The 21665-nt window shown below is 33.3% G+C and overlaps 3 protein-coding genes across 6 annotated transcripts; 2 read left to right on the forward strand and 1 right to left on the reverse strand.

Moving 5' to 3' along the window:
• Nucleotides 1–4930: 4930 nt before the first annotated feature.
• On the forward strand, nucleotides 4931–12506 carry LOC135137185 (trypsin-3-like). 2 transcript variants are annotated; one of them, XM_064066768.1, is made up of 3 exons: nucleotides 4931–5004; nucleotides 5059–5242; nucleotides 11894–12506. In XM_064066768.1, the coding sequence occupies exons 1-3, from the start codon at nucleotides 4959–4961 to the stop codon at nucleotides 12420–12422; spliced, it is 759 nt and encodes a 252-aa protein (XP_063922838.1). In that variant the 5' UTR covers nucleotides 4931–4958; the 3' UTR covers nucleotides 12423–12506. The 2 variants fall into 2 exon arrangements, with proteins under 2 accessions (XP_063922838.1, XP_063922839.1); XM_064066769.1 differs by lacking the exons at nucleotides 4931–5004; nucleotides 11894–12506 and adding exons at nucleotides 5718–6133; nucleotides 6187–6500 and having other exon boundaries at nucleotides 5160–5242.
• LOC135137186 (uncharacterized protein C13G5.2-like) lies at nucleotides 10453–17663 on the reverse strand. 3 transcript variants are annotated; one of them, XM_064066772.1, is made up of 6 exons: nucleotides 17425–17663; nucleotides 16242–16531; nucleotides 16008–16188; nucleotides 12522–12755; nucleotides 12231–12416; nucleotides 10453–12165 (listed from the first exon to the last, which is right to left on the reverse strand). In XM_064066772.1, exons 1-5 carry the CDS (start codon nucleotides 17438–17440, stop codon nucleotides 12409–12411), a joined length of 729 nt encoding a protein of 242 aa, XP_063922842.1. In that variant the 5' UTR covers nucleotides 17441–17663; the 3' UTR covers nucleotides 10453–12165; nucleotides 12231–12408. The 3 variants fall into 3 exon arrangements, with proteins under 3 accessions (XP_063922842.1, XP_063922841.1, XP_063922840.1); XM_064066771.1 differs by lacking the exons at nucleotides 10453–12165; nucleotides 12231–12416 and having other exon boundaries at nucleotides 12431–12755; nucleotides 17425–17531; nucleotides 17581–17661; XM_064066770.1 differs by lacking the exons at nucleotides 10453–12165; nucleotides 12231–12416 and having other exon boundaries at nucleotides 12431–12755.
• A 1248-nt stretch (nucleotides 17664–18911) lies between these two features.
• LOC135137300 (putative nuclease HARBI1) lies at nucleotides 18912–19674 on the forward strand. Its single transcript, XM_064066922.1, has 2 exons — nucleotides 18912–19130; nucleotides 19198–19674. The coding sequence occupies exons 1-2, from the start codon at nucleotides 18912–18914 to the stop codon at nucleotides 19672–19674; spliced, it is 696 nt and encodes a 231-aa protein (XP_063922992.1).
• Nucleotides 19675–21665: the final 1991 nt, after the last annotated feature.

Below are 21665 nucleotides of genomic sequence, written 5' to 3' on the forward strand. Positions count from 1 at the left end.
AGCTATCGGTGACGACCGCGAGTGCTGTGCAAAATCCTCAAGTATCATTCAGCGTCAGCCAAGATAATTCTATCCAGGAATCCAGGATTCCAGGTAAGCTTTAATTCTGGTTGGTTGGTGTAATACATTATTCTCGTACTCAAGATGGTGGTAATCCAAGACAATACTTTTGTTAAATTTTCAATTCTTCTCAGCGAAATAGATTCACATTCTAATTTTATATCAAATGTTGCAAATCATCAAAAAAGAGGCCACTTAAAGCGTCGATTTGAAGACGTACAGCGAATTTATTCAGAATTACAAATGCTTGTAGTTCAGCAAAAATCCGAAACAATGGTAGTCCCGAATGACACGAGTAACACGGAAACGATCAAACCTATAATTTATAATATCAGAGACGTGCTAAATTATATTCAAAAAATATCCGAATTATATAAAGCTCTCATTGAGAAAACTAATCCATTGTGTACTTTCTCGAATTCATGTAAGATAAACACTAACGTGCCAACCACGGATCTGGAAAAAGCTTGTCAAAACTTAAAGCCTTTAAAGGTACACAAATTAAGAAATGGAGAACCCATCAAAATTCACAAAACCCATTTCAATGCTCTACGTAAATTGCGGTTCACTATTGGTAAAAAATCTCCTCTTGATTCCGTTATTTCAAAAATTCCTAGTGTAATATCAAATCGTTCAAAATTTCCAAATTCAACACCCAATGAAGAGAAAAATAATCTTTTTAATGATTGTTACAACTCCGAAGGTGTATCTCAAATTAATTTAGATAAAACTTCTAATGCAGAGTCATCTACCGCACTAGACAAAATAAAAAATCCTACAGTTAATTCGAAAAACTGTGACTCATTGTTAGTCTGTAACCAATTTGAATGTAGATCTCAATATTTATGTAAATCCGTAGACTCAAATATTAAAGACAATATGTTAAACGTAGCAATACTCGACAACAAAAAACATTCCGAAAATGCCAAAACCAAAATAAAAAGTCATTTCAGTAAAAACCCACCGGTGCTTCAAAATACCGCGCTGGGGTTGATTCTTAGCGGCAGTTTTGCATATTTAAAAAATATTACTTCCCATCATCACAAAATTAGTTCAGCCCAAATTATTTCTCGGTTCTTGGAAGCTGAAACCGTCAAAACCGGAAGCAGGTCATTAAGCAAAGGGTGTAAAAGCGATCTTTGTGCAACCCCTTTTCAGTATACTACCACAGGCCATTCACCCGATGGCTATTTCATGGTCAAACACCCCTTTTCGGAAAATCAGCCGCGGTTAGAGAATTTTACACAAATGCATCCAAAGTGGCTATTATCAGTCGAGAGGAAGTTGGGGCATTCCACAGTCCCTTATTTCGAAAATCTACCTAAATTAGGAAATTCCCCAGAACTCGCTCTCCAATTGCTATTGTTAGCAGAGGGGCGTAATCATAAACGTAACGAGGGTTTTATTGTCTCTCAAAGGAAGTACCTAGACCTTGTACACCTGAACGTACTTAACGAAAATTCGTTAAATAATTTCGTTTACCTGCAACACAATTGTGTTTTAAATCTTCACATTTCTGCCACTAAACTATGCGAGGTTGTTGACCGTTCAAATCTTAGTTCAAAGAGTTTAAATATGAATCGCCGGAGTTATAACGAAATTACTGATAAAAACCATCTTGAGGGCGAGGGCGTGTATGCGCTCGTTATCAGAGTTAAAGCCGTCCTGAATTCGCGTCTTTCGAAGCCTCTGTCCAGCGACCGCAATAATTTGGTCGCATTTATACCTGGCCAATGCCTCTTTCGGCCAGCCATCAACAGATCCCTCAGGAAAAGACCACGCCGTCGTTCCCATCAACAGGCCATCCCTTGGCACCTCATCCACGCTTACCATCAACACTTCTGGAAGTCATGGTACCTCGAATATTTGACCACACTGAAAGGCAGGTTAGGGTGGCAAAGGCCATCTTCCAACATTCCAGGAATGGCAAGATGGGTCCTCGTGAAAAAGGAGAAATTTCCGCGTCTACAGTGGCGGTTAGGACGCGGCCCTCCAACATCATTTTGGAAAGGAAGTGGTGGTGTGTGTAGTGTCGGTGAAGTGCAAAAGATAATTTCGCAATCGCATGCATTATCATTCTATTTAACCATATTGCATACATCTTGTCAATTTGTTATATACATCTCATTGTTGATTTATTTTACTATGTTCTATGTATTCATATTTGTACCATTGTTATATTCATTCGCCATATTATTCACTCATCGTATTATTCATTGATTTGGTACATTATAATTGTTGTAAATTTACTTTTAGGTCTATTGTAAATATTGTGTATTCACTGATATTGTACACATATAATTTGTTTTAGATATCTTTTTTTAAAGTTTAATGCATTTCTTCAGGTTCATTGCTTTCTGTAACAATGTCCACCTAATTCATGTAATTTCATCTGTATTTATCATTACTAAATCATGTTTTCATTCTAATGTTCTATATAGTTTATTTTTGGTCTTAAAACAATGTAATTGTTTCAAGGCGGGGGGTTATGTTAGAGCCTCTGGCGGGGACCTGTTTCACCCCTACCCACCCGCAAGGGTGGGAGCCAGAGCCACCCCCACCTTGGACCACAGGGTAGCATTCAATTCTTAATTCTTAACTCATTCATACACATTCAATTCTTAACTCTCAATTCGTAACTAACATTCAACTATCTCGACCGCACGGTCACATACTATTCTATTCTTATTATTCTTATTTATCTAACACTTGTCACTAGCAATATATTTATCTTACTGTTCGCTGGTCTTTATTCATTTATACAAACTTCGACAATTATTATTATTAATTTAATTAATTTGCCCAACGAAGAAAATTTCATTTATGGGGCAGGTTAGAAGTAATGAATATTAATAAATAAGAAAATTGGTAAAATAATTCAATGTAACTAACAGAGCAAGAAGTGTTCACGAATCTTATTGAAGGAATTTAATCTAAAAATATCTACAGCGTGTTCAGTATTTTCGTAATTTGTAATCATTTGATAAATAGGAGAGTTTGATAGAATGTTCGTTTTGAACTTTGATTTTAAGAAAATCTTATGATGCCTTTTATGAAATGCTGGAACTGCAAAGTTTATAGGAGTATTATTTAGTAGGTCTGCACTATCGATTAGGTAGTGAATTAATTTAAATAAGAATATTACAGAAAAATACGATCGCCTGCAAGACAGAAATGGGATGTTTATATGTTTAAGAAGTAAATGTTCTGGGTACCCTCGAGGTGCATAAATACCGTCCATCAAGAATAATGCAGATTTAGCAAACCGACGTTGTACTTCCTCAATTGATCGTAAGTATGTGTGTAACATAAAAACACTTACATCAGAGAAATGTTTTGCATTTCTTGTGACAAAACCCAAACACTTGAAGGCGGAAGAGACAGTTGCAGTTATATGTTCGCGAAAGTTTAATTCACAGTCAAAGGTCACTCCCAGATCCTTATGTGAGTTACGTCTCTGTACTGCAGTATGTACACTTAACGGTGTAATTAAATACCTTATTATCGGATTTTTTTTTCTTCGTAAATGACATCGAATAGCATTTCTTTAAATTTAGCGGTAGATTATTAAGAGTACACTATTCATTAGTTTTTAAGATATTACTTTGCAGTCCAACACAGTCCTCAATGCTATCAATTTTCAAAAACAACTTTAGGTCGTTTGCAAACCATAGGTAATTGACATTCAAATCACACACAATATAATTGACGAATAATACAAAAAGCAGAGAGCCTAAAACAGATCCTTGAGGAACACCAGAAGACTGTTCAAAATTATGAGATCATGTGGACCTACCAGCCATAAATCCGTGTTGATGGATGAATATCATACTAGCTATGTGACTATACAGAGTGACTGCGAAATATAATTGAAAGCCTTGAAAAAGCGGTAAAATAAAGTGCGAAACTGTCGACGTAGAAGACATCTCTTCTTCTTCTTTTTCATGTCCACGAGTCCCGAAATACAAAAAAACAGTATAAAGTAAAAATGGACAACAATTATTATGAGTTTGTTTTAATTGACTGCAGTGAACACATTTATGCGTCTCTGATTGACAGTCTTACAGCTTTGTTATGTTTTTCAGAACATCTAGGACATGTGGACATTTTTTCGTTGCACTTGTCGGCAAAATGACGCACATTTATTCCATCTCAAATTTTGCAATATTTATATCCAATCAGCACTTTTTCCGCTTTCAACCATTTATTATAGGAGTCTAATAAGTCAATTTGAACAACAGCTTGATATAATTTATTACTTGTATTACGCATAGCTCTAAAACTGATAATTTTATAGTTTTGAATACTATTGAATAATAATAATTGATTCTGATGTACAAGACACCTCGAAAACATCTCAGAATTATTTTTTTTGGGAATTTCTGATACTCTTACTCTGGGACAAAGACTAGGCAATTGTTCAGTATTATAATCTTCATGAAGTTCATTATTTACTAAATCAATGATTTTCTATGTGTCCTCACTTTTTTCACAGCTGATAAAGACACCTCCGTTTTTCGTGGATTTAACACTCAATATGTTTAAATTATTTTTGCTCAGTGTTTTTAGGCTTTAATATAACTGAAGTTTTCTTTGCGACATCAACATAGAAAAATTCACGTTTTTTTCAGGATAGGTAGACAATTTCTTTATAAGATCATTTATAATGATACCTTGAGAATTAATTGTATCAGTTTGCTGCTCAGTTTTTGAGATACATGTATCGATAGCCTCTTTTAAGGTGTCAAACTTTTTAGATTTTTGTCAGACAGAACATTCATCACAAATATGTTTAACTCGTTAAATGTACGTACTGATAGATGCTTTAATCTTTGGATGATAACATCAATCACTTAAAATCATAAACCGAAATAGTAATCTTAAAGCTATTTATCAAAATGAAATCTGTAATGTTAGTCGTACTATTTGTAACATTTCTTTTTGGTAAGTAGACGTGATTTCGGCTATCTACAACATTAAAATATTTTATTATTTTAGTATATCCGTGTTACGCTGGTACTAAAGGGGCGTTTGGTAATAGTGTCCACACTGTAGAGAGTTCATACATCAATATTACTGAAGTACCATGGCAGGTGTCTCTTGAATATTATAATTCTCACATTTGTGGTGGAGCACTTATATCACTAGAATGGGTGGTTACGGCAGCTCACTGTACTGATGGGTAAGACAACTTGATTCAAAGCAGGTTCAGTAAACAAAATACTGATATGTATATTTATTTTCAAAACGAAGTATTATATTCTGAAAGCATTCACTTACACGAATATATGGTTTTCTTTTTTTATATAACACACGAAAATGCAGATTTATCATTTTCGTCTCTTTGTGGTTAGATTTATAGTAGATTGTTTTATTAGGATTAAAAGTGCCATTTTTTGCGACGAGCAAATTTTGCATTTGCGAGGCGGAGCGAAGCGAAGCCGAGCGGATGCAAAATTGCGAGTCAAAAACTGACTTTTAATCCGAATGAAACATACTACTTTTTCGCCAGCCAAAAAGTAAATCTCAAAAATACAAAATATTGCTAACAATAATATCGAGCAGAAATGAATCAATCTGCAAAGTAGTCTGGTATCCACGTCGTCAAGGCTTTTTTTGTTTGCTTACATACCATTGTTTTGTGAAAACGTTTGCAGTGTTAATAATGAATCCTGAAGAAGAGTTACCTCCCGATGTGCTAGAAGAAGCACAAAACGTGGTACTGAACTTGTTACCAACAAAATCGCGCGAAGTGTATGAGTGCGCGTATACCCGCTTCATCAAATGGTGCGAAGGGAAAAAGATTCAAACTTATTCTGAGAACGTCCTATTGGTATATTTTTCCGAATTGGCTACAAAAATGAAGTCATCCACACTGTGGTCGCACTATTCCATGGTGAAAGCAACTTTAAATATAAAAAATGGCATAAAAATCGGAAAGTATTCAAAATTAAAAGCGTTTATAAAGAAACAAGGAGAAGGATACGTTCCAAAGAAATCAAGGGTTTTAACTAATGAACAAATAGAAGTTTTCTTAGACACGGCTCCGGATTTCAAATTCCTGATGATGAAAGTATGTTTATAACCTAATGAAGAGCTTATATTTATTTTACGAATTTTTTTCAGATTGTTGTAATCTTTGGCGTTAGCGGAGCTTGTCGGTGTCACGAACTATTACAAATAAAAACTGAAGATATTGAAAATATTAAAGCAGGTTTATTGGTAAAAATTCCTGATACCAAAACGAAAAAACCCAGATCATTTACGGTTATGGGGGAAAAGTATTTGAAATTTTACGAAAAGTATGTTGCGCTTCGTCCAAAAATGTTTAATGAAGGTCGGTTTTTTATTAAATTGTTCTTATTGTACATTCAATATTAATTTTAAAATTTAAATAATTAATAACAATGTAAGTTAATAATAAAATTGGAAAATATGAATAGCATTTCATTCTCAAAATAAAACAATTGAAAACTTTTTAAGGCTAGGATGAAAAAAAAAAAATTAATCCTAGTATTAAAAAGGCAAAAATGACGTTGTTACTTTAGTAACGCAACTTTTTTTTACTCTCACAAAAACGTCAAGTTTTCCGTCCAAAATTGACGTTAAAAGTGACATCTTTTAAGACGGCTGGCGAAAAAGTATATTTTAATAATATTGTAAATAGGGTAAAAATTTATTTCACTTACAGAAAATGCAGTTTAGATAAGCACAGATGTAGCTTACTTTTCGCTTACCTTTTTTTTTTACTCTAAACATATTTTTTGTTCTAAAATTTGGGACAAGAAGGGTTATTTAGTGAAATTATAAACACTTTATTGCTTACTTTGATTTACATCGAAATTAATGTAACGTTGATATACTCGTAATATGTAAAAAGCAAATCAAGTAATTTGTTGAAAATAGAAAAATAGTATATTATTATACTAGTTTAATAAGACGTCTTATTGTGGCACGACGAGCGCAGCGAGGAGTGCTCCAAAGGAATAAGTGCCACAATGCGTCTTATTAAACGAGTATAATATACTATTTTTTCTACTTTGCATCTGATCGGAAACAAACAATTAATAAAAATTCAAAGTTATAATTTAGGGCCTTTTAATTTGAAAGGTTAGTTGTAGCGCTGTGGCTAACTTCACAATGTCAAAGTTTGGCATCTAACCACTGAACACTAACAATCTAAGTTTGCCTCAAAAAATGGAAGAAGGGGGCCCCACTTCTTGCACGCCACCTGAAATACAGTTTAACAATTGATCCCATTATTAAACTGTTTTCGGTTTAATAATGAGGCCATTGTTAACGCAAAGTAGAAAAAAACTTTTGTTAAAAGCAACAAAATATGTTAGCAGATTAGTTTGTTTAGGTCAAATTAAATTAAAATACACTTCCCACAAAATTAACGCACCGTTTGGATTTTTTTGAGCTTTTGCATTATTTCACATTTCTAAAGGCTTGCCTAGAAACAAAATTGATGAAAGAAAAAAAAACAAAAGGAAGTATGACCTAAAAATTATTTGGGAAAAGTTAAAATATTGATGATATATTTCAATTAATAACACAGGCCTGCGAAATATAACTTTTAATTTCCCTTTTAAATAATATTGTTTTTTTTTTAGGTATTTATGTATGCCGAATTAAAATATAACTCTAGTTTTTTTGTAGCACATCGAGATTTATTTTTATGTAGGCCTAAATATTCATAGTTTTTCAAAACATTTTTATGAAAAAATAAAATATAAAGAATATAAAATTGAATATTTATTTATTAAATGAACTAAATTAGTTATAAACAAGACTTAAAAAAAAATTAATCAAGAAGCTTCTTTTTTTCTTTCTTCAAAGCTCTGATTTAAGCGTTTTGTCTTGTATTCACGATAGGATATGTTATTGCTGTTACATTTTTTGCATTATATCTTTTTATATTTGAACAGCAAAAATAACAATCGTATGTATGATTTTGTGGCTCCATCCAAATCATTGGTGTCAGCAAACTTAAAGATTTCTTTTTCCTTTTGACCATTTGCGAGGTGCATGAACACATTTTATGACGCACCCATTTTTTGTCTTGGTTTTTTATATTAACTTTAAAATAACTTTCGTATAGTTGTTCGATAAATTCAGAAATTATTTGTTGTTGTTTTTTGATTAAATAACTTCTACAAATGTAACAGAATTTATCTGAAGAATTAACCCATTTCCGAGAAGACATTAGTAATTTTTGTTTAAATTCAGGGTAGTAAGCGCATAGTCGACACAAATAACTCTTACTAAGGTAAACAGCAAATGAAATATCAACACCATTATCCATACATATTATTACCACAAAATCTAGAAGTTAATTTTTATGGTACTAAGAACAAAATTGAAAAAAATATTTTTTGCAGAAACTGTACGTGATAGAAATTTTTGCAATTTTTTTTTATACATGAGTATCTAAGACCTACTGAAATTACTACTTGATTTTGTTGGGGGAAAACCATCGCAGGCCTGTGTAATAGGCTTTATTAACACACATGGATATTTACAACATTGTTGAAGAAGCTGAAAAATTAAATATTCAACTTTATTGTTTACCTACCCTCAAACACTACACATGAGTTGCAACCATTAGATAAAGCTGTATTTCGTTCATTTGAACATAACTCGCATGTCGAACTGAACTAATGAAATACTGAGAAAATAATTCAAACACTCCTATAAGAACCCTTAAGAAAGAAAAAGCATGGCAACAACTCTTAATAATGTGTAACGTAGGTAATAAGTTGATTCAAGGCAACAGGAATTTTTCCCTTCAATCCAGAAACAGCTTTTTTTCCATCTACTTTAACGTACTAAGTTAATGTAAACCCGATTGTTCCTTATCCACGTGAAGGTGATGGTTAGGTATAACGGTGTTCCATTACGTGTTAAAAAACCTTCCCTATATACCTCCATACGCTGCTGTGCCTGAAATACCTAGTTACAGAGCAACGGAAAAAATGTAATTATTCTCAATTTCTCAGTACATGCTTAACTTCAACTGTTTATACATTGAATTCGGCTATTAGCACCTTCAGACTACAAGTATCAGCGGTTAAAAGAAAATGAAATTTGATTGATTTTGTCTCCTCAACGCAGAAGAGACGACCACGATCAGCTTTTTCTCGAAAACACTCATAAATTTGAAGAACATACGGCAAAACTGTAAGATGATAGACAAATTTTGATTCACGGTTTATGATGCTTCCAATCACCATAAAATATTTGTAAGATTTCACACATGGAACTTTTGTATCAGAATGCGTTTTTCCACATAAAACAATATTTACATTATCACAATGATTATCATAAGAATTATTTATTATCACAGAAAACACTTGAGAAATGACTACTAAATGCATGCACAATGTGGGGGGGGGGGGGGGAGTAGACAAAGTATTCACTCCACTTGTCATTTTAGACATCACTACATGGTTCTTCCTTTTTTTTAGTTTTTGGTTTTCTCAGTAAGTTTTAAATATTCTGTTCAAGAATCCTTTAAAATTATCAAAGTGGTACAAAAGTTTTTTAGATCGGATTAAACCGGTAAAATTTTGAGTTGATGTCATCAATATTTTAGGGATGATAAGCAAATATTTTTTGATTAAAAATTTACCATGCTTATGATAACTTTAAAGCATCTCCACGATTTCAAAGCATTCGGTTTTACGGATTTAAAATGAATGTCGTTACATAATGTTAATTTTTTTTCCAATAACTTGGACGTTTCGGGTAAAATCGCTGATTCATAAACTTGCTATATACAGTTTTGAACATCATCATACTCTTGGTGGGGATGACTAGACAAAGTTGGGTAGTGTTTTATGCACATATAAAGTTTGACAAAAATCGGTCTCTTAGTTTCGTAGAACATTTGTTTAACAAAAATTGACACAGACGGCGGACAGACAGACAGAAGGGCAGACAGGGAGACGGAAACGCGAGAACTGGTTTTTCGTTCTCTAGGGGTCATGAGCATGACCCATTGAGAAAGTTTGAAAGCAGTCAGTCGCTCGATAGATCCGATTACAATACTTGCGATTGGTCGAAGGTTGTTTCGAGAGAACTTCCCTCGCACCTGAATTTTATTTTTTTATGAGAACCCTATAACCTGAAATACACATTAATGTTGTTTACAAAATTTTCTGATGATCTCATCAATATTTTTGCAAGAACACGTATATTAAAAATTTTAATTTGTGAGGAAATATAGTTACAACGCTTAAGAGTGAGGTAAATTACTCAAAGGTTTGTACACAAATATGGTACTTTGAAACATATAAATAAAATTATTGATTCGTAGTAGGTTTTTATGAGAGACAATAAATTCAAAAGCCTCGTCAAATTTATAGATTATTGCAAACGATCTATAAGTTTCAGTGACACGTTTATTACTTTTTTAGAGGACAAATATGTGATTATTTAAAGATGTCTGATAGATAAGAACAAGTGAACAGTTTTAAGATGTGTAGATAAAGTAAACAGATTTGGTGAGCAATAAACATAATATATATACAGTAGACGCCGCTTAATATGATCACGGTTAATGTTATCAACCGCTTAGTGTGATCAAAATGGCTTGGAACGGGCCCACGCAATACCAATGCATTACAGTTTTTCCGTTTATTGTGATCAATATTTCGCTTATTGTGATCAATCTCTCAATTCTTATACAAGCTTTTTTGAAGAAACGAGACGATTGAAAGTACTATTGTTTTTAATGAACTTTTATTGCTCTCAAAAGATACATTCGCTTATACTACTCACTTTATAGAGCCACAATCAGTGACAGACTTTAGTAATCAGCGCGTTTTCGTATTTTGAATGAACGAATTTTTCCTGTTTTAAATTTGAGTAGTACTTATGTAAAAATGAGCACGTCAAAACGACGAGATCTCAGCTTATCAGAGAAAAAAAAATTTCAGCCCGTTTTTTCTAAAATAACCAATGGAAATCAAGAGTCCCTTTCTCAGAATGATAACCAAAATTAAAAATAAATTCTAATGTTTATGTACCTTCATTTACCAGCATAATGAACACTCTCTTGTTCATGATTTTGATTTGTTTCAAGTTTTCCTGTCTCTGATGGTGGTTTTCGCTTATTGTTATCAGTCGGTTAGTGTGATCAATTTGTCTGAGTCCCAAAGTGATCACATTAAGCGGCGTCCACTGTATATATATATATATATATATATATATAGTAATGAATTGCATGAAACGCCAATAACGATTTTCAATATTTAATAGATATAAAGATGTTATTTTTCAATCTCTGCAATCATGAAGCACATACAAAAATACTAGAACTAGAAATTTTAAAAATAGAAGCAGAAAATATTCTGGGTATTTGCAAGTTCGCTCAAACAGAGGCATATATTTTTCTTTTGGAATTAACATAACTATAAATATATTGGAATTTGCAGATACACGACATAAGTAGGTACTTACTTTTGCATTCTGGACACAAACGCCACAAAATTTATTAATGTCTAATTCTAGTAATGTAGTAAACCATTCACCATCTATCAAAATCGCATCATCGTTTCGACGAAATGTCAGTTTTAACATGATAGTATCTGACACTACGTCGATGTTATTACACTATTGTATGTGTTACTTAAATAAAAAAATATGCTATGTAATATCAAAGATGGTTTTGAAATTATATTTCTGGTTGCGTCGTAAATTATTTAAAAAGTATAAAGCCTCTTGTGAATAACCCTGTATATTCGCTCTGTTAATCGGTTAATCACTGAAAAGTGCATGTCCTCATCTTCTAATTTTGTAATAAATCCTTTCTTTTTTTTTTATCTAGAATGTCTGCTAAGTCGCTTCTGATTCGTGCTGGAACCTCTACTCCCGGCTCCGGTGGTCAAACATCAAATGTTTCTGGAATCTACATTCATCCCAGCTATAACGGCAACACAATCGACTACGACATCTCCATCTTGCGACTATTGACAATTTTGACTGAAGATAGTTTCGTTGCTTCAGTTAAACTTCCCTCTTCTGGCACCAGTTGGCCTTCAGGTACTTCTGGTCTTGTGACAGCATGGAGTTCGCTTCCTACTTATTTAGTAGCAATCACTGTAAAAATTATCAGTCAAACCGAATGCAGTACTGCATATAATGCAGTCAGCATTATTACTGACCACATGTTGTGTGCTACTGCCAGTAATGGAGAAGCGGACGTCTGTCGTGGGGATTCAGGCGGTCCGATGGTAGTTGATGGTATTCTTGCCGGTATTGTGTCTTGGGGCTTCGGTTGTGAGCGTGGCTATCCAGACGTGTATACCAATGTGTCCACTGTTCGTACCTACATTCAAGAGGTTACAAACCTATAAAAACAATCTTCAGATGCGTAAATTTATTAAATATGTATAGAAGTTTTGTAATGAGATTAAATACATGGTAATTATGAAATTACATATTTATAGCTTTACATTTTGGACACAACGGAAATTTGTCTAAATATCTCTTCCATTTAAACTTTTCACAACAGTTTTTACAGACAATTTCCTCTATTCCATACTCGTACTTGTCGCCAATTGTCTTTGTTAATGCTGAACAACCCAAAGCTCCTCCTATACCTCCTCCAATTCCACCGATTACTCCACCAATTATAGTGCCGACTCCGGGAAAAATTGCAGAGCCTATCGTAGCTCCTGCAACTGCACCTACAAAAATCCAATTTTACATGAAAAAAAAAGAACAGTAAACATCAAAGCGGGCACAAAATTCCAAAGCATTTTAACAACATATTTTAAAAGTCACAATGTTGACAAGCTAATAAAAATTTAATTATTCATTTTGTTTTATGCATTAATCCTTCGAATATAGTATCATTCGAATTATTCTTTTAGTTATTTAAATTTTGCAACGTAATCTCTTAAACATGTTGCCTAGGAAAATATCACGAGCTAAAACACTTTTAATTCGTGACGGTGTTTGTGGTCGTGATATTTTCCTAGGTTGTTTTCGAGAGACAACATTTTATTTTAATAGTATAGAACAGTTCTTATGAAATTATACATACAATGATTAAATCAAGAAAGGCTAAGTCGATTTTCTCGAAAATTTGGTACAGTTTCGGACAGAAAATCTTGGGCAGTATTTTTCTGTCATTAAAAAAAACACGATGTAGTCTATGCTTTATTGTCATAATGATTGACACTTTTAAAAAATAAATTTTGACATACGTCATTATCCACATTCCAGTCTACGTCAAAATAACAAACATGGCAAATTTGAGGTTATAAGTACGTAAAGCCTGTTTTAGAGCTTATGTCACTGCAATAACAGAACTGCCCAAGATATTGTGGCCGAAAGTGTAATACAATATGTACTGTTTTATTAGTATTACATTCCAGCTATCCACACTGATATACGTGTTCTAGCAAAAATATTGATGAAGTCATCACAAAATTTTGTAAAAGCAAAAATTCGCGCTTCTTTATATTTACTTTAACATTACATATATCTGTATTTTAACTTATAAGGGCTTTCACAAAAAAATAAAATTTCCAAAATTATTTTAAAATGTAGGGTTACACAATTTTTGTCTCATATCCAACCAAATATAGAAATGTTAGTTGATAAAAAAAACATTTTAAAACAGATTTTTTTCTGTTTTATAACACGAGACGTGTTTTTTTTTGTTTTAACATTTTTTTTATTGCCCGTTTTCAGATGTTTATGTGACTGATGTTAGTTTTTGTTAGAAACAGCAGAAATTTTGAAATTTTAGAAATATTTATACAAACTAATGAAATGAATTTATTTTTTATAAATTTGTATAATGAATAATATTACCATGCTGAGAACTGCAGCATAAAAGATGTCGAACCGTACCATAAAACATATCAACAAAATTATTTGTTCTAATCTGTATTCAAAATTTTGAATTTTATTTAAGATATCTAAGGGAACCTTTATTCTACTAAATAACAAATACTTGGTAATTTACGAAAAAAAGTACTATTTTAATTGCTTATTTCATTAAAACTGATAAATGTTTACAGTAATAAAAAAATTGGTAGAATATTATCTTGACAGAACTTCCCTCGCCCCTGAAGTATAGTGGACCAGAAGCTATAAGGTTATATGGCCATCATAAAATCACCCCATTGTGTCGAAGTTAAGTTGTTTAAAATAGAAAAGGTGTTAGGGTCGTAAATAACGTGTCCACTGCAGCTCGACCGGCTGTTGTGATTTCGTTCAGGGGAGGCTTTTACTAAATATAATAAGCGTGCTACGGATATGTTTCCAATGAGTTTATCCTTTAAAAAATTTTGTGATGACGTGGTCAATATTTTTGCGAGGATATTGATATCCATTTTGGATAGATGCACAACCAAATGCTCTGAAATCTTGTAAATATATTAAAGTTATCTTAATCACTGTAAATCGTTAAGCAGAATTTATCGTTTGTTCCCTCCCAAAAAATTGATGACGTCATCTCAAAATTTTGCCGAATAAATCCTGCGCAAAATATGTTGGGTCTATACTTGTAATTTATCATTGCATTAAAAATTTTTAACTTGCTGTTATTTATCATTAGTATTACACTGCACCTATCCAAAGTGACTTACGAGTTTTTGCAAAAATGTTGACTGGGTCATCACAAAATTTTGTTAATAGAAAACTCATTTGAAACGTACGCCCAACACGCTGCTTTATACAGGGTTTTAATAAATGATTATAGGGTTGAAGTAGATCATGGAAACGTGCCGCCTCTCAGTTTTGAACTTTACCAAATACCCAAGGACTCACAACAACTGTCTCACTGGTTGCCTAAATGTGTTACATCTTACTAAAAAATAAAACTAATTCATTAAACAAATTTATTGCGATTAAACATCACAGCAAATATTGAAAATGTTCACCATTTTGTTAAAGGCACATGTTCACTCTCTTTTTAATTTCAAAAATGTTCTATTACATCTTGTCAAAGATGTTTGAGGATTCTGCTCAAGTCGTCTGAAATCATCAACAACTTCCTCAGATATTGAAGGTTTTCCAGATTTCCCTCTGTTGACACTGCCAGTTCGAACAAATCTGTTGATTACATCTCTAATGTGACCCTCTAACGATGTATCTTGAATTTGCAGATCGAGATATTTGGCCAGATATTCTTGCTTACAAGAGGTTACACCCACTTTTCGTTTACGAATGTCCGTTTGCGATAATAAGACGTAGTAATGAAAGTGTTTTGTTCAACAGAATAAACCATTTTCACGGTCTTCCCTTCCTAGCACAAAAACAAAAATTTTCATACGCACACACGCCACGACTATTTTGTTCTTTTGAGCTTGGATCAACGAGAATTACTGTAACTTACACTTGAAAAACGTTAAAGCAATAAAAGCGATGAGTTTAAATGACATTTAATGAAAAGTGAGAACTGTCATAATGAGGCATAATTACAGCGAAGTCGTATTTTTTAAATCCTTGCCCAACTACGCCGTTAGAATTATTTATAAAACCCTGTATTTACTTGAATGATATACATAAAATATATGTACATAAAAAAATAAAAGTCACAAATAAAAAAGCTGGATTTGTTTTATTATATTTCAGGGTCGAGGGAAGTTCTGTCAAAATAACCTTCGACCAATTTTTGTAATTATCCGTACAAATTAAAATAAAAATTATGTTGAAGGATAGGTAAAGAAGCATGCATATGTATGTTTCAAGTGAGTTTTGCCATTGCAAAATTTTGAAATGATGTCATCATTTTTTGCGGGGGGGGGGGGTAAACGATTAATGATTTACCATGCTTACCCTAAAACAAAGGTGAGCCCAACTCACAAACGACGAGTGTAGGAGCATGATACTATAAAATTCTTTCTCTCTCTCTCTCTCTCTCTCTCTCTCTCTCTCTCTAAGACGTACAGTTTAGTCGTAGCTGATGTAGCTGAAGCACTTACCTCCACATCCACCACCCCATGTACCACTAATGTTGGCAACTGTTTCTACTGTGTTTCGAGTTGTGCCATTTTTATAGTCTTCACCTATGGAAGATCCAACTTGATATCCATCCATCATTAAAGCTACCGGTCCTGCTACCTTATTAACAGCTGTAAAAAATTTAGATGCTCCTTCAGCTGCCTGAAGTTAAGAAACTGAATCCAGATCAAGACAAATCTTAACGCAATAATTACCGCTAAACCGCCAGGTGGTAACGGAATATGTGGATCTTTTATACCCGATATTTTAGGATTGATATTAATGTGATCATAAGGGACCTTTCCCAAATGCGGTTTGTCAAATCGTATCACCCAGTTTTTTTTACCCTTTATAGAGGTATCCAGCACACTTATCGCACACGATTTTGACGAATTAAATTTTGTTGCATATTTAGATCCCTGCTTTATATAATAACTTGTTTGTCCCTTCAATACGCCTTCAGCAATTTTTCCAGAAGTTTTCTTGTGTCCATTTTCTCTTCCAGCTAAAATATGTTATGTGTGACTACTACAATAAAGAACTGTAAAAATAATATGCAACTTGTCATCAATAAAAATCGTCATCTTATTAACACTGATGATCAGCTGTCTTTCTAATCTTTTGTTGTGAGTAACTTGCTCATAAAGAGTCTACAGGAGAACGAGTTTTGTTGACATAATATAAAAAATAATTTGTTAGAAAAATCTTTAGAAGTTATCTTACTGTTTATGACTTAATTCGCCATTAAAAAGGTAAAGGATAGGTAAGATAAAATTCCAGTTTCTTGTTTTTTTTTTTTTTTTTTGGTTAGATATTGCTCATCTTGTTTTCTTGGGAAATATACAAACAACAATGGCTTAAACTTAGAAATAATAATATGATATCGAATGTGACACATGGTGGATGCTAGAGTTTTGATCTAAGTATGGTAGATTTGACGGCTTGTGATTTATATTTGCAAGTTTACTTAATATACAAGGCGAATGTAAAAGATCATACATCAAGCTGTCAATGCATTTTTAAAAACAATTTGCCGTTTAGTTGAGATAGGTAGCAGATCTGTATTTGAGTTAAATTATTAATTGCCTGTCTAGCAGTCAGCAAAGACATTGAAAATGCTAGAAGTGATCCTATAAGGACATTTATGACAGTCAGCAGTCATCACAACGAGACGGCAAACATGCAGAAACTTCAGAACCAATTTGATGCACTATATTTTTTTAGTTATCTTGTATAATGTTGATTGATGACTAACAAGACTGACGAAAATCTATTGAAACAGCATTTTGTATCCGATTTCATTCTACTTTCCCCTAGATTTCTATTTATGAAATTTGTTATGTATATACATTATAACGTTAAGGATATAACATTGTAAAAAATTAAATTTTTACTTACATTGTTCTGAATCCATATTTCACTTGTCCTTAGCAAATTAAATCTTTTTGATATTAATTGTTGTTGTAATTGATATTCTATTAGACACTACGACCGACTCGGTTGTACTGTACCTCTGTTAATTAATTATTATTAATAACTATCAGTAATACCTACATATATAAAAAACAACAAAGGTGTTAACTATTTCTACGGAACAGCGCACCGTTGTGTGACTTCAGTGACTGCAGTCACACGATTTTATTCTCGCTTATAAAGAGTACCAGTTATCGATTACAGTTAGAAAGGGAAACCCCCGGATTCTCATTACGTCGTATAGTGCAACAAAAGTTGGTCGGTGCACGGTGCGGAAAGAAAGGGGAATTCGTGTAAAAACACGGTACCATCCGCAGATTGCGTGCTGCGTCTTACGTCTTCAAAATTACAAAAATATTGTAACTAAGAACCCAAAGCACACGAAGTCGAACGTAACGGTTCTATGTAGCAACTGAATGCCTGACATGATACCCCCCGGTCACTTTCTGAATGATGATAAATTAAAACAATCGTTATTGTTGTCATCTGATCCGCCTACACTTAAGTGCAATAATTTTATCAATAGCATATTCGATTCTACCATATCCCAGTAGTGGTTCTTTATGTCCATAACATGTTTTACATACCCTCGGCAACTGTATTCACTTCGAGAATCGAGTACTTCGTATGCCAATTTAGTTAAATATTTCGGTAATTGACATTTCGTCTCTGGTGTTTCGATCCCTAACATACCTACTTGTCAAAATAGTAGAAATTGTTACATTTTCTCTTAATTACTTTCCGTTTTACATTGACACAAACAAATCAGCCTTTCACCAGTCGAGTATTAATGCGGTAAATGTATTGGCAGGATTAGTAACAACTCTTCTCACGCCTCTGATAGCCTCAGCCGGTTTCCCGGTCCCGAAAGAACCAGGGATGGGTAATTGGCGCTAAAATTCCCCATACTAATAAATCAAAAGGAATTCATAGATTACCTATCTCGTGGACCGAAACCTCATACCTATCACATGCAAACAAAGTGCATATTAAATACGATCAAAATCAGTACTTATATTATAAGGTATAGGGTGGTATTAATAAAAGTAAGTATTTACTGATACTGACAGTTTTTTAAGGAAATGCTTACATTTGTATTAATAAAACATAAGTAAAACTGATGCTGAAAAGTATATGCTTATGTAGGAAAAGTATATGCTCATACTTTTTATCGAAATCAGTATTTACTTAAGACTGTATAAATAAAATCAAGCTGATACTAACTTACAGAATTCAGTATCTACTTATAAATTTATAAGCATGCTATTTGACGTACTTACGACAGCAAAGACTTAAAAAAAAATTGTGAAAAATGTTCAATTACGAAGTGCGTGCTCGCAAAACTTATAAACAACGTAGACAGAACCCTCCTGAAAGGGATTTTATTCGAATATATCGTTTTATAAGTGAAAATGGCAGAACATTTTCTTGGAACCAGCAATGAAACAAGAGGCGGCAGTCTGGACTCATTTACAAAAATGAAAATTTTTTTGCGGTATGCAGCCGATCCAGGTTTTCAGACTGGAGTCGCCGAAGATATAGAAGTTAGCCAGCCTGCAGTTTCCTATACTATAAAGTGTGTTGCCCAAAAGATTATGAACAAAGCGCACATTTGGATTCGGTTTCCCCAGGTAAAACGACAGCAAATACTTTTTCTTGCCCTATCAGCTTGGCATGATAAATTTATGTGAATTGCAGGACAATGAAGCCATACAAGGAGAAAAACAGCGATGGTTAAGAAGATATAATTTTCCCACAGCAATTGGACCCATTGACTGCACATTAATAAGAATTAAAAAAATTTATGTAAATAGACATGGCAATGAATACATCTTCAGAAAACAGTTCCCTGCTCTTAATGTACAAGCAACATGTAACGCGGAGGAATATTTTACAAGTGTCAGTGCTGAGTGGCCTGGATCGGTACATGACAGTCGCATCTGGAGGAACAGTTCTGTGTGCCGGGTCTTCAGAACTTTTAATAATGCTGTACTATTGGGAGACCAAGGATACGGTATAGAAAAATGTCTGATGATTCCTTACAGAAATCCAGCCACACCAAGGGAAGAAGCCTTTAATAATCTGTTAAAACGTGACCGGGTTATAATAATAGAAAGATGTTTTATGTATTTTGTGGATAAGCATAAACTTATCAAAATAAGTATTTACTTATAAGTATTAGCATCAGTGGCGGCTCCTCAGAGGAGGCAGGGGAGGCTGAGCCTCCTCTATTTTTTGGAGCTGAGTTTCCTCTAATTTTTTTCGATGAAAGAATTTATATTTTTGTAGACATTTGTTATTTTTCAGAATATTTTCTTGGATTTCATTTACTTTCATCATATATCAGGTTAAAATGTCGGAAAAATTTATATTTGCGCCCTCACAATCATAATTCACATTCACACCACTCCGCGTTTGGTTTCAGCGGCAGAGGCTTGCTAGCCGCTAGCCTCCGAACGACGATGCATCTGAATAATGAGACCGTAACCTTGACGCACCGTCAGTGTGCATTGCATTGGCTAAAACGTTGATCGCACAGCCGCTCCAAGCCGCTAGCCTCCGGCTAGTTCATCTCTTTTCAGATCAAGTCGTGCAGATAACTTTATCTCTTTCTTATTAGTTGGAGCAATCGGGTGTAAGTAGGAAAAACATTGAGGTGGTTTCGCGAGCTCCCTGTTCAGTGGTGGTGGTGTTTAGGCTTTACGTAGGTAAGGGTATAAAAGGGAAGACGAACACCATCACTCCCATTAATGGTATTGACAGTTACAATTAGAAACAAAACAGAGCATTTCATGAAAATAATTATAATAAAACTAAATAGTTAACGGCATCGGTTTTAAGAAACAAATTATACTGTTGGAATTGTGTATTATTTATAAGTGATAAACTGATAAATCTTCCGCTTGGGGTAAAACAGGCTATAATAATTTACAAAATTTATCACGAGCTATAGAAAGGCATGAAAAATCACAGGAACACATATTTTCTTCGATTAAATTAGAAATGCGTGGTAAGCAAAACATTGCCAATAATTTAGATTCGGCTCATAAAAGGGAGAACTGTTACGAGAAAGTTACTGAAAATTGGGCAATTTTGAAAAGACTAATCGATGCAACATAATTTATCTGTCAACGCAAGAGTGTTCTTTTCGTGGGCATGACGAAAAAAACTATTCAGATAATAAAATATATAAAAAGTAGTGCTTTTCAAATTTGAGCCTCCTCTGAAGAAAACTTCACGAGCCGCCACTGATTAGCATCTTGTTATTAATATGGAAATAAGTATTTACTTTTGGAACTTCCTGATGCTTATAATAAATGCTAATACTTACAAGTATTTACTTATAAGCATTTACTTATTTTTATTAATACTACCCAATGTCTCGGAAAACACTCGCCGTACTTCGAGACAAGATGTTCAAATTTAAGCCATAATAAATTATTAGTAGGCTTCGGATTTTAGGTCGTTAAAAAATGAATAAAAGGACACAATTTTAGGTCCCAAACTTGACGAATTAGGTTATAAAAATCTTAGTTTAGGTTAAAAACCTGGAGGAAAAAATATTTGCTCAACGAAAAAGCATACATCAAAAAAATATATATTTAAAAAAAACATTATAGAAACAAATATTTTGTGTAACAAACAAAAAAATGATTAAATAAATAAACGATATATAGTTACGTCCACTAATTCTAAGTTATCGCAAAAAAATGGTGATCAAATTAAAGCAAGTCGCATTTAACAAAAAATAAAATATTAATTCAGGTATTTAAAACGAGTTACAAAAGCAAACTATATATTTCTCTAAATTTTCGATTGTACATTTACACCTTTGATCGCTTAAAACACTTTTAAGTTTTGACAACGTGCGTTCCACATCACAAGAAGTGATGGGTGCAAAATTAAATATTGAACAATCTACGTTTTCATTTATGTATGTATTGTCGGTAGCATTTCCATTACCGCAAATTACGTTATTTACTGAACATATAAAATCGTATCCTGGATTCTTTTTTAATAGAGAACATAATTTTTGGAACGCCATTTCCCCCACCTTTCCTGATGTGTTTTTTAAAGTATACACTTTTTCCACAATTTCCATACTTTGGTTTAATTTTAAACCTACAGTTTCTAATTGTTCTATTGCATCAGCAATAATTTTAAAG

Source organism: Zophobas morio, unplaced genomic scaffold (assembly GCF_036711695.1).
Source record: "Zophobas morio isolate AGI-343-1 ecotype UQ-CSIRO unplaced genomic scaffold, CSIRO_AGI_Zmor_V1 ptg000029l, whole genome shotgun sequence".
NCBI classification, from domain to species: domain Eukaryota; kingdom Metazoa; phylum Arthropoda; class Insecta; order Coleoptera; family Tenebrionidae; genus Zophobas; species Zophobas morio.

Bases quoted from the DNA above. Each gene is read 5' to 3' on its own strand.
- LOC135137185 (XM_064066768.1), top strand. From the start codon at position 4,959: ATGAAATCTGTAATGTTAGTCGTACTATTTGTAACATTTCTTTTTG. The intron at 5,005-5,058 runs GTAAGTAGACGT...TTATTATTTTAG, and splicing joins ATTTGTAACATTTCTTTTTG to TATATCCGTGTTACGCTGGT. The intron at 5,243-11,893 runs GTAAGACAACTT...TTTTTTATCTAG, and splicing joins GCAGCTCACTGTACTGATGG to AATGTCTGCTAAGTCGCTTC.
- LOC135137186 (XM_064066770.1), bottom strand. The intron at 16,189-16,241 runs GTAATTATTGCG...TCTTAACTTCAG, and splicing joins TACCACCTGGCGGTTTAGCG to GCAGCTGAAGGAGCATCTAA. The intron at 12,756-16,007 runs GTAAGTGCTTCA...GGATTTTTGTAG, and splicing joins ATGGGGTGGTGGATGTGGAG to GTGCAGTTGCAGGAGCTACG.
- LOC135137300 (XM_064066922.1), top strand. From the start codon at position 18,912: ATGGCAGAACATTTTCTTGGAACCAGCAATGAAACAAGAGGCGGCAGT. The intron at 19,131-19,197 runs GTAAAACGACAG...TGTGAATTGCAG, and splicing joins TTTGGATTCGGTTTCCCCAG to GACAATGAAGCCATACAAGG.